We start from the raw sequence: 16,753 nt of genomic DNA, 5'->3' as shown, positions 1-16,753 counted from the left end.
AATTTTGGGAGCTAAAAACTCGAGTGGAACCCAGCAATGTAGATTTCTCAAGATTGGCTCATTGCCCTTTGGCGCGCAGACTCTCCCAAATATTTGAAGTTTAAGCAAATTGTAATTATCAGTTATTTACACACGTGATCTTATATTATCTCTTAGCAGGGCTTGGCAAGAAGATGGCTCAGTAAACTTTCAGATTCCTACCATCCAACAAATGGGTAATTACAATAATATTTCCATGTATTTCTACTCTTGTCTTTGTAATTCTTAGTTGGCAGCTGATTCGCCCAAAAAATGTAAGCTCGGCTGATCAGAACTTCAACAGGACTTCTGGTTCATGGTCCTTGAGAGATTTGCATCAACCTTTTGTGTTTTTTCCTTTTTGGGTTTGAAGTGAGGACAATGCATCAAACATCCCCAAATCTTTCAAATGGAAAACCCTCAACTTCAGGCCTAAAACCTGAAAAGACAAAGAATTCATGACATTTCAGTAATAGGTAGCAGAGCGGAACTTTGGCAGAATTAAGTTAGGGACTTACGTAAACATGTGATCAGGGCGGTTACGAGAGAGCTGAGGCCTCTTAATTGGGGAGAGTATCAAGTTCCTCAAAGTCGTTGAGGGGTTACTTGCTCCAGCTCCAAAAACAGCTTGAGAACTAACCCTTCTGTTACCGGCATCAGTTGGGATGGCTGGTTGTTTTGCTGGTGAGCCAACAGAGATATCAAAGGGGCCAGAGTTTGAGCTATTCTGTCTCGCTGGCCACACATCCTCTCTAGGCCCTGGAGTGTCAGGAGTGAAAAGCGGCCAACCTGCTAGAAATAAGTCAACTAGTTTTTGGAGAGATTCATGCTTCGTTTGTTTTAGATGACTTCGTTTATTTTAGATGAGTTGAGATTAAAATTAAAAATTAAATAAAATATTATTAAAATATATTTTTTTAATATTAATTTTATTTAAAAATTTAAAAAAATTAAATTATTTATTTTATTTTATATAAAAATTTAAAAAAATTATAAAAATTAGATGAGATAAAATAAGATGAATTATAAAATCAAATGAGTCCGCAAAAATGGGTTACCAACTATAAAGCTCAGTCTCATGATGGCATTGGAAAGCAAGACATTCTAACTATTACAAGCAAGCTTGGGAAATGAAAACTTGTTTTTTGGGTGACAATAGATGCCTTAAACCGTCTCCTGCTAATGTTAAAAACATTAAAAAAAAAAACAGAGAAAAAAAAGATTACCTTTTCTGACGGCGTCTCTGTTATCCAATATGTTAGCAGGGCTAGCGAACAAATCAGGTTCATTTCTTGGATAAAAGTTGCCAGCAGGCTGGATGGCCGATCGTTTCGTTGACTCATACTCGCTTCTCAATTGATCATACATTTCATCTAGCTTTCTCTTCTGCCTGGAATTGAAATAGCATATTGTATCAAGGCCCAAGAACCGAACCATTTAAATTTATGGATGTTTGGAGAATGAGATAAGATGAAGAATATATAAATAGTAATAAAATAATTTATAAATAATAGTAAAATTATTTGAATTAAGATATTTTATTAGGTTTTGAAAAATGAGATAAAAAATTGAATAAAAATATTATAAAATTAAAATATTATTACAGTATAATTTTTTAATATTATTTTTGTTTTAAAATTTAAAAAATTTGAATTATTTTTTGTGTTTTGTTTTAGAGTTTGAAAAATTGTAATGATTAAACGAAAAAGTTAAAAATTTGAAATTGAAAGTAATTGTATTTTAATGATATTTGAGAAGTAAATGAGATGAAACCATTTATATTTCCAAACAACCCGTTAGTATCAGTAGTTGGTATGGCCAGTGGCGAAAGATATGACAATAACAGAGGCTGACCTGGATTTCTCTGAGAACTTTTCCTGGAGCTCCTGCTTATCCTTTGACAAGCTCTCAATCTCTTGCTCCATCATTTGGCACCTCTTGGCCATTTTTTGGTATGCAGTATGCACCTGCTCCAGTTTTTCTGTGAACTTTTCTTGCATTGCTTCACATTTCTGCCGGCATTGAGCAACTATTCTGTTCATCTTGAACTGCATTTCCACTTCCTTTTGCCCGATGTAGAACATCACACTTCTGTATGCACTCTTCATCACTGAGTTTGTTCAAGGAAAGATGCGTAGCCAACATCTTACAACATCTATTTCTTTTTTGGGAAAGTCCCTAACAACATTTACAAGACATTCGACTCATTTAATTTAATGTGATGCAGAGCAAGAGTGACATGCAAAATGTTTTAACATTTATGTTACTACCCTGTCTAATTCACGGGGGAATTTGATCAAAGGATACATATCTGTGGAGATATTCCAGCCATGGCCATCTACAACAGAATATGTTGCAAACATTAGCAATAAAAGCATGTGGTAGGAAAAGAAAGGGCAATAGTAGGGAGCATGGTTGGAATTCTTTCTAAAGAACTAAAAGGTATGGAATAGCTGAACATAGATAGCACTTCAAATATATGCTTGCTTACATTTATCCATTCATCGTTTGGATTGATATCCACAGGTTTCATAAGACTGACAAGTTGAAAATCAGAACAAGAGGAAATGAGATTGTAGATTGTTGTATTTAAGTCGGAATGAAAGAACAAAAAGAACAATGAGCGGAAGACACTCTTAATGATATTGCAGGTATAATGATATTGCGGCATCTTGTCTCGGTTTCCATAGAATTCCTCAAAAAGGTGAGAAAGGGAAAATAAATCTAGAATCACATCTTCTTATGTTCGATTCTACGTGTGCACTCCAGGACATGTAAGCAATTGACTATTTCAAGAAAATAAATATTCAAACCACGTCAAAAACCTATTACCTCTTAGAGAGCACTTGGTCACAAATGGGACATGCTCCATCGTTACTGAGGATCTTGCTAGCATCATCCGTGCCTTTTTTGCTGTAAAGGAAAATTTATGCAAAAGCACCAACTGACGCAGTTTACTGAACTAAAAAGAAGAAAAGCCAAAAGGAAAATTTTCTTTAAGCTTGGATACACAGAAGGTGACCACATGTGGTGGAAATGGCTCGCCCTTCCAGCTCTCGCCAACACGCATTGCATCTCATTTCAGCTGTTGGTAATAATCTTTGACTTCATGGCATATATTGGGCTCATAGGAACTGTTAATCACTATACAACTGGGAAGAGATATTCAAAAAAGTTTAGGCCTCCCATTCAGAAATTTTCAAAACTAAGAATCAATTTCCTTCCAAGTCCCTTAAAAGGGTGCGACAAGCTCCGCAAAATAAGCAATGACGAGCAAAGAAAAGCAAAAGCTTTATCCCGATAGAGGCGAACTTATGTAATCTCTGACTTCGATTGCAAACTAGGAAGCAGCATAAAACAGCCCTTTGGATTGCGGAAATTTAAAAAAAAAAAAAAAAATCTACTGAGTGTTCATAGTAGAATTACGTGCATCAGCGGTTTTGAAATCCTTGTGTACCGTTTGAATATGAATTAGATTAAAGTTGAAAGTTTAATAAAATATTATTAGAATATTATTTTTTAATATTATTATTGTTTTGAGATTCGAAAAAGTTGAATTATTTATTATATTTTGTGTGAGAATTTGAAAAAGTTGTAATGATGTGATGAGATAAGATGAAATACTTTCACTATCCAAACATAGCTTAATCTTTGCTGCTATCCAGCCGCACACTTAAATTGAATTAATGCACAAAAGTTTTTTGTCAAATGATGCAAAGCATTGGGCGTGAAATTCAAACCATAACAATTGAAATTTGATTGATAAAGGACCTGTTTTTGGTCAAAAAGCATGTCATTGCAATTTTTCTTAAAGATGCCCAAAATGACAACGTTCAGATGTACCTTCTCAAAGTCAGAAATAGCTCCAGCAATCGGGATGAAAATGGATTTGGATTAAAAAAGATCCTCCAGAAATCTTAAATCATGCTCCATGTAGATTACAGGATCTATTGAGGTGGGCTAGGAAAGAACTTCAACGAAGATGAGTTCTGATAACATAGAATTTGAACTATTAATGCAGCTCTAGTCGTACAGAAATTTAATTGAATAACTTATCATCACTCCATTTTCCCGCACTAAACTTCGTATGAAAAGTAATACCACCTGCTTTCTCAGAGAAGAATCCATTGTCATTTCAAATCAATGTATCTGGTGCTCTAATATGCAGGAATATACATAATACTTAACACAAATCACCTTCAAACCTTGAATTATCGACTCAGCTAAACTAAGTCGTAGAGCTGCATTTCGTTTAATCAGGAATTTATCATTTTCTCAGGTCCTAAAAGGTAAATAATCTATGCTTCAGAAGCTCAAATTATTTTCTTATGCTGCATTTTCTCGGAAACCAAACAGAGTTAATTAGGACTTTTTATGCTTGTAATTAGAGCCATACCTAAAAATCATGAATAATCATTGCTTGTCGATCAAACGCTCACAAAATTCCTGCAATTGCAAAGTCGAAACCACATGAAGTCGAAGAAAAATACCAGCAAAAAGAGGATAATATGATTCCCAACTAATCTCCAATTTCAAGCTCTAAAAGAAAAAGGCGGGAAACTCTGAGGAAGCTGCGGAATTCTCAAGTGTGGTGGAATAGAAGCTCAAGAATTTCCTCTAAGGTCAGAAAAAAGGATCAACAGAATGAAACGGATCCAGAATACTGAGAAGAAATCTTTGAGCAGTTTTACCTTGAAACTCACTCGCTAAGATCTATTGCGCACGAAATTAGAAGGGAGCTTGAATCTTTTTTAGACTTTTCCTTTTTCTCCTTTCATTCTTTCGGATAGAAGAGAGGGCGGAGATAATACGCATTAAGCTTGAGTGCGTGAGACTCGAGATTTAGGATCGAAGATTTGGCGCGAAAAGTTCTTACTCGTTTCGGTTGCTCTGAAGGCAACGGTTGTGGATATATAGAACGTTATATATATCCACAACCGTTTTGGAACGGGCCGGTTCGGGTCGTTTTGAAACCAGTTTTATCATTTTATGTCCTCTAACTAGCGCGTGGAATAACGCGTGTTGTACGAAATGTGTGAAAGAGGGAGAGTAAAGTAGCCAAGAGACAGCTAGGTCGGTCTCCCAGGCCACGACACGATCCAGAGCGCGCCACGTGTACAGAGTCCCAACGCAACCTCAAAAAAAAAAAAATTGTCGAAGGTCGTCGGTCGGGTCGGTCCCCTCTCTTAAACCCTCCCTCCACTTATACGATATTACGATTTCCCAATCCCAATTTCTAGGATTTCGATTCCTCCATCGCCCTCAGTTATCCTGAATTCTTTTCACAGGAACAGGATTTTAACTGGAGAGTTGGATAGGGGGTAGGGATGAAGATACAGTGCAACGTGTGCGAGGCGGCGGAGGCGGTGGTGCTGTGCTGCGCGGACGAGGCGGCACTGTGTTGGGCCTGCGACGAGAAGATTCACACGGCCAACAAGCTCGCTAGCATGCACCAGAGAGTCCCTCTCTCGAGCTCATCCTCTCAGATGCCCAAGTGTGATATCTGCCAGGTATACTTTTACCTACATCTGTAGATTAACACTTGAGAATATCTGAGCCTGGTTTCTGAGTCATTCTGGAGCGCTTCATGTTTAATTCTCGTCTCATCTCATCTCTCTCTCTCTCTCTCTCTCTCTCCGTGTGTTGTTTTAGATTTTGGTATTTTTTTTCACTGCGGCTGGTTGCTGCCAAAAGACTGATTTGGTCTGTTTCTGAACTTCATGTCTTCAGTCTGTGTTGCTTGCAGACATGGAAGTTAAATTCATGTCTTCATTGTATGTTTTGTAATGTGTGTTGGGGTTCACGTCACAGGCGATGGAGAGTTTGCCTCAAATAAATCAAGTAGCGGTAGAATGGAAACGAATAGAAAAGGAAATCAGAATCTGACGTTTCTCGGTGATGGAATTCCTCTCAAACGCATAGTGAATGTGTAAACCCACTGAAAAGAGGGTTTACATGCTATATTGGCTTGGAGAAATTTATGGCATATGGGGTTGAACATGCCTGTGTATGTCAGGCATGCAAATTGTGGTATGAGCATTCGAGAAGGTAGGCAATGAGTTCTAAGTGTTAGAGAAAGTTTTGGTATAGCAAATGAGGTGGAAGGTAAGAACTAGGAAGTTAGAAGTGAAAAAAAAGAAGAAGTTGATCTTGTAAAGAAGCTACAACCACCTTTTTAGTGGAAGGCTATCTATATAAACAGAAGGGATGCAGGTTTTATATGAGGTGATTTCTGTGAAGAGGGTAGAATTCGGGTGGCATAAATACAAGCAGGGTGGAACTTCTTGGATTGGGTCAAGAAAGGTGGAGTGCTTCAATCATGAGGTCTAATCAGCTGTATTAGGGAAGATGTCGGGTATGGCAGATGGGATCACTTGGAATGGGCGTCTTTTGTGATTTAATGATTTAGAAAGATACTCTAATAGTTGGGGATTAAAGAGGATTCAATTCTATAGAACTTTCTTTCCATTTAGCAACATAGATAGGAAGGTGGATGAGATTAATGCCATTCTTCTGTCAGAAATTTCTATTGCAGATGTTAAAAATAGTTGTACTTTTGTGGATTAGCTAGTCTGTGGGGCTAGACCATTATACCTCGATGTACAGAAGAGAGATTAAATGCCAGGTAATAATTGTCCAGTGTGTTACTTGACTTTACCTTCTGCAGTCATCTCTTTAGCAAGTGTGCACAGTGAAGATATTTAAAACCCAAGAGGAATATGCAACTTGCAAAAATCCAGATGTTATAGATAAAATTACTCGACTATTTAGAATATGTCAGAAGGGGCTATGAATTTCATTCTCATCGCAATTGACCCCACACAGCTGAGTGGGAGCCCATGCGGAATCTTTTACTTTTGGCTGTATATATGTGGCTAAGCTTAACTTTGTTTGACCTCCTTGACTTTGAAAAGCTGCACTGCATCTTACAGTTTGGATTATTTTGATGCATTTTGGTGAACTGATCTAGTGATACGACATCATCATTTATTTGTTTATATGGAGTATGGACGTTAGAAGGTGGAAGAGTTTGAGTGTGGTTTTACCAATATGTACAATCCACAAGGATGCAACAACATTATTGTGGTGCAGAAAAGGAGAAGGGATTGCTTGCAACTAAAGTGCAAAATAGATGTTAATGTAGCATAATTTCAAGTGTCCTCAAAATGTTTCAACTTAATCCAAACAGAAAGGAAGTGTAATTTCTTGAATATCGGGAAGGTATCTTACTTATAAAGAGGGATCTTGGAATAAAGTATCATAATAAGGAGTGAAATTTTAATTTATCCATAATTTTTTTTTACGAAAAAAATGAATGTTTAAGCTATTTGATTTTCAAAATTGTGATGGTCACACACATTCTACTTTTATTTTCTTGTTTCACGCCAATTTATTTTTGTGTTTCATCAAATTTTGTTAAAGTTTACTTCATAGGATATTTTTCAAGATTATGTAGTACTTATACATTCTGAATTCACCTTTTGAGAAGTCTTTATGAAACAAGAGCACATGTTTAATTCTCTTTTCCTAGACAGCTTCTATTGACTTGAATGGGCTTAATCTCCATGATTTTCTTGTGTCGTTTTCTAATCCTAGATAGTTGCCTATCTTGTATACATCTTTTGCACGTGGATTCTGCTGTTTGCACTTTTTAATGATATTTATATTACTTATAAAAAATGTTGAGTTTTGGCCTTTGACAATATCCTTTTTTATATGTATGCTTCCTCAATGAATCCTTTTTATATGTATCCTTTTTATATGTATCCTTTGACAATATCCTGTTTCTTTGTCTTTTAAAAAAATCTACTAATATTTTGATAAACTTTTGCTGATATGTGAAACCCATTACAGGAGACAGTTGGCTACTTCTTTTGTCTAGAGGATCGAGCTTTACTCTGCAGAAAATGTGATGTTGCCATACATACAGCGAATGCTTATGTGTCTGCGCACCAGAGGTTTTTGCTAACTGGGGTAAAAGTTGGTCTTGAACCTACTGAACCTGTTGCTTCCTCTTCCTCGGGGAAGTTGGTCTCTAGAGAAAAAGTCCCAGAAACTGAAGCTCGCCCTTTTTCTAGAAGGGACTCGTTGCCATTGGCTGGGCAATACAATGAAGTATTACCCAACCTTGTTGGTGGAGTTGGGGACTTTGCATCATCAAAGGTGTTGTATACTGGGGGCTCCATGGCTGGAATCATCCCCCAATGGCCTATAGATGAATATCTTGGACTTCCTGAATACAATCAGAACTATGGCTACTTAGACAATGGATCATCTAAGGTATGGGTATGCTTGTAGCTATCTGTTACACATTAGATTGGAGGCCATGTATTTTTTTTTTTATAAGTAAAAATTTATTAATATCAATAGGCGTAACCAAGTACACTAACACTAGGTGTATACAAGAGAGAACACCTAGCCCATAATAGAGTACCCCTAATGACTAGTAAGTCCATCCAATATACACCAAGCCCGAGTGGGACAAAACGCTCCTTCCCACAGCAAAGCAACTGTAACTACCCCAACCCTTTGTTTCCACAAAACTAAGACACCACCCAAAACTCTCTTAGAAGCTGCATTCTACATACTACACCTGAAACTAATATTGCACCCCTTCCTACAAGGATGGAGGAAGGCTTCATGCCCTCCCTCTAGTCTTCCCTCAACTTGAACTACCTCCCTTAGTATTGTAATTGATTGTCCAAGTAAGACGCTTAAACTCCCTGCTCTTCTTAAATCTTGATTTCGTTTCAAGTAAGTGACCCGCCTCATTAGCAGTGAGTAGTGCTGTGAATTGGTCGTCAAATCCCCCACACGCTGTTATATTTTGTTAACCTTTTGCAGAACCCAATCCAATGATGAACCAGCTAACGGAGGAAGAGATATCAAGGGGACATCATCTTCCCCAGACTCGGCTCCCAACTGTACACCAGGCCTTAAACATTCCTCCTCACAAGGGTGACAAGCCCAAAATTTCCTCCACACCATCCCCTGCATTCAAATGTCATACCTCCTCAACAACACCATTGTTACTCTCACAAGATGCCTGAAAAGAGATACTGACAAATTGGTTCTCTCTGTCATGAGTGGTGAGGACATGGTCACCATTGGAGGTTCTGGGTTGGCAGCAAACCCACAAATTTCCACCTCCGATGTTGGTGTTGTCATTTCTTCGGCGAGAACTGGAGATGCATCACCCCCTGACGATCCATTATGTGCCACTTCGGCAGACCCTACATCTCCCTAAAGCCTCGGCGTTACACTTAGCTTCGATGAGGGGTGCCATCGTTTCTTCAGGGAGAACGTTGACACGTGGCAGAGGGCATTCCATTTCAGTTGTCTCTACATCGATACTAGAACCCACTTCGAATGACCTTGTTTTCATTTTGACCCTCCACACTCTTCTAGATCCGATTATAGGGACTGGGCCGAACCCAACTTTATGTTTTCTTTTATTTGATTTTAACGATTTTGAGCCTATCTTGAATTCTCTCTTATTGGGTCTTACAACCTTGTTACCTCTAGCTGAAAGCAAGTCTATTTTCATAGATAAAAAAGCAACCGCTTCCTCCAATTCGACAAGTTGGTTTTTCATTTCCTTTAATGTACTATGCATCTCTCTTTCAGCCATATTGCCATAGTCAGACTCCTTCTGCTAGTTCTGACCTTGCATGGTCTGCATAGTCTCCAGGCCACTTTCACAGTTCCCTTTCTTGCCCCTGGAATCAAATTGAGTAGCCAAAGCCTAACCCTTCTTCAGAGTTGCCACATTTGATCGTCTCGCCACCAAGATTGTGCTTGGGTCTGTTTGTTTCACCTCCAAATTAATGTTCTGATGACCGGATGTCTTCTCTTGGCTTTCCTGTCGTGACCCATCATCAGGTATGGATAGAAATTAAAAACATAGCAGCGGCTCTATGTAACTTGACAGAAAATTTCTCCCAACCTAGCCCCTCATACCCTTCCGGAATTACTAGATCACTCTGCCTACCTCCTCCACCATATTCGGTAACAGTCAGGTATCTACCATGTACATTGGAGCCTCGTTGAGCCACGAAGGCTATGTTACCTTTGTGCAAGTGTTTTGTGAATTCCAAGTTTCTCTCCGCCTGTAACACTGCTTCCACCATAGCCACGAGCCACCCTATACCATTACGACCCCATAACTACAGACCTCCAAAGCCTTTTGCTCTTCTCGACAATATTTATTGAGGACCCGCATGTTTCTGGTGAAAGCTCAAAGCCTTTTTTTCCATCCAAAAGCGCACAATCTGACCCATCTCAATCAGACCTTTTGGTTTCAAATGCAGAGGCTCCCAAGCTCCATTCCTCTTTGTTGCCTCGACGAGGATAGAGAGAGAGAGAGAGAGAGAGAGAGAGAGAGAGAGAGAGAGAGAGAGAGAGAGAGCACTGCAGATCTGAACTCCTAGCGACGAGAGAGATAGCTGCGGATCTGAACTCCCAGATCTGTGATTTACCTCCATGAAAGGCCCGACGAGAGATAGCTCCTGTAACCGGAGAAGATCTCGACGCCGGAGTAATCCCAGAAGAGTCACCGGACGCCGTTGACTTTTTATGTGTCGAACGACGCTGCCAACTGGGCCGTTGGGTATTTGGGATGCGACACCACGCACTTAGGGCTCACAGGACAGATAGATCTTGATGTCAGAGTTATCCCAGCACAGTCGCCATACACCGGCGACTCTTTCTGTGTCGTTGGTGCAGTCAAAGGAGCCGTTGGTAGTAGTGCCACCACTTTTCCTAGGAGCCGTCCAATCTTAACTTTTCCTAATAGAATCTGAACTTGACCTTTGACTTGTAAACAAAGTCCTAGGAGCCCCGTGAGCCCTAGTTTAAAAATTGAACTAGACTTGTGGAGGTGGTGCCAGAATTTGGAGGCCGTGTATTAGCAAGGGTCTTTCCTTTGCACATTAGCTTGTTGCTTTGGGAGTGTGAATTTTGTCTCTGTTGTGCTGGGAGTGTGAATTTCTTTCTACTAGGATGGTCATCGATGATTTCTATATCAGACTGGTTGACAGGCATGTGGACATTGCTTGTAATTTGTAAGACAATGGATTATAGTCCGAGGTGTCGGTTTGAATGTTATATATGGATTGCAATAGTGTGGTGAATCTCGCTTGTCATGAAATTGATTTTCGATCAAACATTCAAACCACCTTTAGTGACATAGTTCTGTCTTAAGTTTTTTAGAGTTGCACTTTGCATTAGCCGATCAGAGCGGATTGCATGAATTGCTGATGGAAATTTCAACATTAATTATTCTCTATAACTAGGAAGGATGTGGATCTAGGAGAACTTGCAAATTAGAGAAGTTTCATATTAACGAGTATATAATTTATTGTAAAAGATGCACTTATTATGGTAGTATATCTTTCTTATCCTCTCCTATTGTAATCCGTCTGCAACAAATTTTTTCCCCTATTTTTTTTATGAGTAATAGAGGATTTTATTGATGAGGAAATTGTTTACCTAAAATAATAGACATGTCTTCTAAAGTCAAATGACACGTTTGAATTGGAAGACATGTTTAACTCGGAACAGCTATCATGTATCGTGTTAGTATCTGCGATCCTCTGTGTTCAATATTAAGTCTGAGGTGTGTTTGTGGAATTTCACGAGTCTGCCTCACTTCTCTTTAGAAGTATCTATGCTAGTTGATTTTGCTAGCTCCTGGTTGTATACGGATATATGCAAATTGGTATGCAGTTTGAAGCTTTGTCATAGATTTGGTCTTGCATGATCTTCTTGTTTCACCTGTGCATGGATCAGTCATGGTCGACATTTTAGCCTTTTTTGATTGATGATTAATTGCACCAGGCTGATAGTGGCAAGCTTGGGGAATCCGATTCCCCAATTTTAAGAACTTCTGAGGAAGAACTGAATGATGATGAGTGCTTGGGTCAGGTGCCAGAGGCCTCATGGGCTGTGCCACAGGTCCCTTCTCCACCTACTGCCTCAGGGCTATACTGGCCGAAAAACTATCAGAATGCATTGGAGGGTACCCTTTTTGTTCCTGATATATGCCACTCACGTGCTCAGAATCCCATTCATTCTCAGCATAATGGTACAATCTCAAAACGGAGGTGACAACTCTAATCCCTTGCTGCTAGATTCCATAACTTGGATGTCTCTGGGTTTTGACTGAACCTGGTTTGGGCAGGGTGTGCTAATAGAATTGTTAGGTATTGTCCTCCTTCAGAGCCTAGTTAGTAGTTTAAAGTTTGAACTCTGTTTGTAATTCCAACTACATGTTTGTTATTTGAACTGTCACTTCCCTCTGTAATTAGATATTTCTGATTTTCCACTTACATTTTGATGTTTGTGAGATCTTGCAATAAACGACGTGTTTGGTCCTTACCGGACGAAGATATTGAGCTGTTATCACCATTGATGTTGCCATGCCCCCAACCATTGTCGTGGAAAATGACTCTGCCATCACGTTAATAAAAGATTACCTCTCCTTTTCGAATTTGCTCGCCACAACGGCAGTGCCAATACCTTCTTCTGGTCAAAAAGATAGTAAGATTATTATTATTATTATTATTATTATTATTATTATTATTGGTTTGGAATCAAATAGTTATTGGTTGAAATTTAGGCTATGTTTGAATAAAGAAACAGTTATTTTATCTCAACATTATAATTTTATCAAATTTTCATACAAAATATAATAAACAATTTAACTTTTTTAAATCTCAAAACAATAATAATATTAAAAAATAATATTATAATAATATTTTATTTAACTTTTAATTTTCGTCTAAAACCATCTTATCTCATCTTACCATGTCCTTAATGTTCCTTTTGTCTTTTGACCATCTTCTTCAAAAGTTTCTGTCGTTATTGCGTTTGAAATTGAAGTTATTTTCCATTTTTCGGAGCTTCCCAATTTGATTTTAGGCCCTTCGCTTCCTTTTTTTTTATTTTTTTATATGGAAATAGTCTCATTTTATTAATGAACTGAAGTTATAATTGTGACTTATCAATACATGAAAAAATTTAGACTATAAATTAAATTACGCATAAGCTCTAGGGCTTCTCCACACATAAATTTCTTTGTGGTGGACATTGTTTTAACTTCTCAATAAACTCTCTCCTAACAGAGAAAGCGTTATGTAAACAAAATTTGAAAGCCTCTCTATCCTCCTAGGGAGGAAAGGTACGGGACACTACTATGGACACTAAATCCAATAGCTTATTTCTATTTTATTAAACAGTAAAATAATAAAAAAACAAATAAAACACATAAACAACTAACAACTAAACTACAAAATCACAAGCCTCGGTGTGACCCGGACGTCACGCCCACCGCAAGCATCGGCATCTCGAGCCCTGACGGCACGAGCACACAGCTCACGCACGGACACAACAGCCTCCACTATGCATGTAACACCTACGTGCGAGTACTGGTCGTACAATATCACCAGCCGTGACATCGCCCTCTACCCTCGAATAGCTATTGCCCCAGATTGCGTCCGATCCTAAGGCTCAACACCTCACTTGGGTCAACATATACTAACACAATACATGATAGTTGTTCCAAGCATATGTTACCAATTAGTATGGAGTGGTAATTTCAAGCATATTTTGGGCCAATTTAAATACAACACTCTGTTTTTATTTTTATTATTATTATTTTTGTTGCAAGTATAGGAGTAGGGCTTCTCAAATTCTCGAGGATTTTACTGCGTCTTGAACTCTCTGTGTTAATTGTTATCGATCGTCTGGTCAAATAAATGCAATATGGCATAAAATTTATTATACAGCCTTAAACGTCCTTTGTTTCCACTCTGTAAGTACCAAACCAATATGGCATAAAGTGTAGGGCAAAAAGAAAAAAAAAAAGCAGAATCATTCTTATTAATATAGTGAATTGTTCAAGGTAATGGATCCTTTTAAAATGAGTAATGTTATATACAATACTTTCATCCTATTTTGATCATACTAAATAGTATATGATACATTCATCACTATTAGATGATAAAAAAACATGTAATAAATGATCATTTAATGGTGATAAATATGCCACATTATATTTAATGGGATGAAAATATGGTATATAAAATTTTCCTTTAAAAAGACACCAATCTGTATTGTATTAGGTTATAATTTAAGTGAATTCAATGAATTTGGCTTATTTCTTTGTTTGCTTGTGCTTTTAAATGAGATTAAAAGGAACCATCAAATCAGTTATGCTGCTTTCTTATTTGTTTGGATAACAAACTTAGCTACTTAAAGTTTACATGACATCTTTCTCTTACTCACTACCTGTGCCGGTGCCTTCCTTCGCTTCTTTGAGAATGAGTTCCAAGAGCTTCTCGTACATATCGATGGCAGATTCAAGCATGTCAATGGCTCTGCTCCTGTCCTTTGCCACCAAAGTCAATATCTCTTCCATTTCTAGTGTCTGCTTCATGGGAAAACTCAACTCTCTACCAGAAAGACTTCGATTCCCTGATTCATCGGTTGCAGAAGTCCCTCCAACGCCATGCCCCTTGCCATAACTAATCCTCCCTTTGCTCACCACCATATCACTAATGCTCCCCATCTCATTTTTAAGAGCCATAATGATCTCTCCCGTCTTGATTACCCGAATCCATACACTTCCATCTTCTGCTGCAGATACCAAATTCCGCCCCTCATTTGTTATCCCTAAAGATATGACTGCCCCATCATGTTTTTGGGTCCATTTCACCAGTTCCCCCCCTTGGCTAACAAGTCTTTTGCTTCCAACCATCAATGTTCCCTTGTAAATAGAACCATCTGACCCTGCTGCATGAAACTCAGACTCTGTTGGGTCTAGTGCAACTCCAAAAATTATGCATGGGAATGCCACTGTCCTAAGATGTGTCCCACGTGAAAGATTCCAGAACTTACATGTACAATCCAATGAGCAAGAGATTATTGTAGAGTTGCAGAGCCCCACTCCAAGAGTAATGTCAGTAACTGAATCAGCATGTGCTGGAAATTGATGCAGTATGATATTGCCTCCATTCTCATTTTTTGAGGCCTCTACAAGTAGAAAAATTGGGACAACAACAACAGCACCATCATCACCGCCCGATATCAGAAGTGATCCATCATTACTGATTTTGAGGCAAGAGACAGGTTTTTCATGAGCGGGAAGTGATTTGAGTAGGTTCCCTGAGGGGAGTGACAGGGCATGGATACTGCCTGAAAGGCCACCGGCAAAGAGATACAAACCATCGGAAGTGGCAGTGATAGGAGCAACAGGTTCGGGGAGAGGAAGATGGTGGAAGGCAGTTGAAGACCACCAATTATAGAGGTGGATGGAACCAGAGGCTGTGGCGGAGGAGATATGAGAGGCAGCAATGAAAGTTTTCCCAACAAGAACAAGCCCTTGACGAGGTGATCGGCTGCCAATAAAGCTGGCTAGAATGGCACCTGAGGAGGCATCATAGGCGATAATGGGGCCATCAGGAGAACTAGTGAGGATAATTTCATGCGAGGAAGATGACATTTTTTGCGCAGGCAGAGACAGTGTAAAGCAGAATAGAAGGTTGGTTGAGGTGGGAAAACAAGAAGGGCATGTTTAAGGAGGGCTTTCAGGTGGTTCTGGGGCGTTGAAAACTAGGTGCTCATCATCAACTTTGGCATCTTCTGGCAGTAGGTGCTGGGGAGTCATTTGTGTCGGAGTTGCTTACATGAATTTGCCTCTATCTTCATTTAATTAAATGGTTTTTAGGGTAAAGCTTGTTGATATATGGAGCTGTGTTTTTTTAGCCTTTAATAAATATTATGATTATTGCAACAGAATCACAAATCTCTCAGATCTTTCTACAGTAAGAAATTAATTAGATGTAGAAGTGGGTCCTACCCTAATAAATTTAGTTTACTTTTCTTTTCTTTTTTTCCTTTCCAATAGAATTGGACCAATCCATTATTTTGTAAAACATTTATTGTAAAAGGTGCCTAATTAATTAAATACATTATTTTGTAAAGCATTTTTCAAACGAGTTGTCTTTATCATGAACTTTCAAAAAGAGTAGTGATGATATTCACTTTTGGATAGCAACTTTTTCCTTATTATTTTATAGAAGTTAACAGAAAAAATAAAAAAATAGGAAAGTTATCTTTTTACCGATCAAAAGGTTGAAAGTGAGGTCTAATTAAACGGTATTATCTTTCCTGGCATTCAACCACGCAAGAAGAACGTGGGTTTATCACATGTTTGCCTTTCATCATCGACTCTGTTTGTTTAACACCAGGATGAACTTATTAGAGGATAATTGAAAGGAGAAGTGCTATAATCACAAGTAGATTTTATAAAAATAAATATACAAACTGACATAATTTCATATAATATGTTGAGTCTATTTTATAATAAAAGTATTTATAATAAATATAACTTTATAATATAACATACCACATCAAGCATGCCACGTCAGTTTATAAATTTACTTTTATAAAATCTGTTTATAGTTAAAGTATTTCTCAATTGAAAAACGTTTTAATTAATTTTCACTCATCCATCGATCAAGGTCCAAAATCTGAAAGAAAAATGTGTTTCCACAATTCTACCTCCTAGTCAATTCTATTTTGCTTAATCCAGACCTACTTGATTCTCTTAATCAATCGATCGAGTCACTTCCTTCCACTCGCCTTACAAGGACCTACTGTACTATCGGCTTTAGATAGTCATCTTCCTCTCCCTATCCTTACTTTTCATTCACTTCCTCTCACATTTTACTTG

General features: G+C 38.2%; 3 protein-coding genes across 7 annotated transcripts; 1 reads left to right on the top strand and 2 right to left on the bottom strand.

Moving 5' to 3' along the window:
* Positions 1–39: 39 nt before the first annotated feature.
* Positions 40–4,873, bottom strand: LOC109011830 (E3 ubiquitin-protein ligase CCNB1IP1 homolog). Of its 5 annotated transcripts, none has more exons than XM_035687876.1 (10): positions 4,710–4,873; positions 4,415–4,464; positions 3,029–3,170; positions 2,851–2,923; positions 2,510–2,555; positions 2,326–2,356; positions 1,873–2,128; positions 1,245–1,408; positions 537–807; positions 40–457 (listed from the first exon to the last, which is right to left on the bottom strand). In XM_035687876.1, exons 3-10 carry the CDS (start codon positions 3,096–3,098, stop codon positions 451–453), a joined length of 918 nt encoding a protein of 305 aa, XP_035543769.1. In that variant the 5' UTR covers positions 3,099–3,170; positions 4,415–4,464; positions 4,710–4,873; the 3' UTR covers positions 40–450. The 5 variants fall into 5 exon arrangements, with proteins under 5 accessions (XP_035543769.1, XP_035543772.1, XP_035543770.1 ...); XM_035687879.1 differs by having other exon boundaries at positions 537–777; XM_035687877.1 differs by lacking the exons at positions 4,415–4,464; positions 4,710–4,873 and adding an exon at positions 3,862–3,928.
* Positions 4,874–5,148: 275 nt separating this feature from the next.
* LOC109011878 (B-box zinc finger protein 22) lies at positions 5,149–12,438 on the top strand. The gene is made up of 3 exons (XM_018993241.2): positions 5,149–5,528; positions 7,873–8,298; positions 11,857–12,438. The coding sequence occupies exons 1-3, from the start codon at positions 5,346–5,348 to the stop codon at positions 12,124–12,126; spliced, it is 879 nt and encodes a 292-aa protein (XP_018848786.1). The 5' UTR covers positions 5,149–5,345; the 3' UTR covers positions 12,127–12,438.
* A 1,776-nt stretch (positions 12,439–14,214) lies between these two features.
* On the bottom strand, positions 14,215–15,734 carry LOC109011798 (protein ROOT INITIATION DEFECTIVE 3-like). The gene has a single exon (XM_018993137.2). It carries the CDS (start codon positions 15,518–15,520, stop codon positions 14,297–14,299), a length of 1,224 nt encoding a protein of 407 aa, XP_018848682.1. The 5' UTR covers positions 15,521–15,734; the 3' UTR covers positions 14,215–14,296.
* Positions 15,735–16,753: the final 1,019 nt, after the last annotated feature.

The sequence above is a fragment of the Juglans regia genome, chromosome 2, assembly GCF_001411555.2.
Source record: "Juglans regia cultivar Chandler chromosome 2, Walnut 2.0, whole genome shotgun sequence".
NCBI lineage: Eukaryota > Viridiplantae > Streptophyta > Magnoliopsida > Fagales > Juglandaceae > Juglans > Juglans regia.
Note: the sequence above shows the minus strand (reverse complement) of the source record. Positions and strands in the feature narration are given on the sequence as shown.

What these genes read in the sequence shown, in the direction of transcription:
- LOC109011830 (XM_035687876.1), bottom strand. Translation starts at nt 3,098, where the DNA reads ATGAGATGCAATGCGTGTTGGCGAGAGCTGGAAGGGCGAGCCATTTCC. An exon ending in AAGTTCTCAGAGAAATCCAG is followed by an intron (nt 1,409 to 1,872) that starts GTCAGCCTCTGT and finishes TTTCAATTCCAG; the next exon opens with GCAGAAGAGAAAGCTAGATG. An exon ending in CAGAGACGCCGTCAGAAAAG is followed by an intron (nt 808 to 1,244) that starts GTAATCTTTTTT and finishes TATTTCTAGCAG; the next exon opens with GTTGGCCGCTTTTCACTCCT.
- LOC109011878 (XM_018993241.2), top strand. Translation starts at nt 5,346, where the DNA reads ATGAAGATACAGTGCAACGTGTGCGAGGCGGCGGAGGCGGTGGTGCTG. An exon ending in CCAAGTGTGATATCTGCCAG is followed by an intron (nt 5,529 to 7,872) that starts GTATACTTTTAC and finishes AACCCATTACAG; the next exon opens with GAGACAGTTGGCTACTTCTT. An exon ending in TAGACAATGGATCATCTAAG is followed by an intron (nt 8,299 to 11,856) that starts GTATGGGTATGC and finishes TAATTGCACCAG; the next exon opens with GCTGATAGTGGCAAGCTTGG.
- LOC109011798 (XM_018993137.2), bottom strand. Translation starts at nt 15,520, where the DNA reads ATGTCATCTTCCTCGCATGAAATTATCCTCACTAGTTCTCCTGATGGC.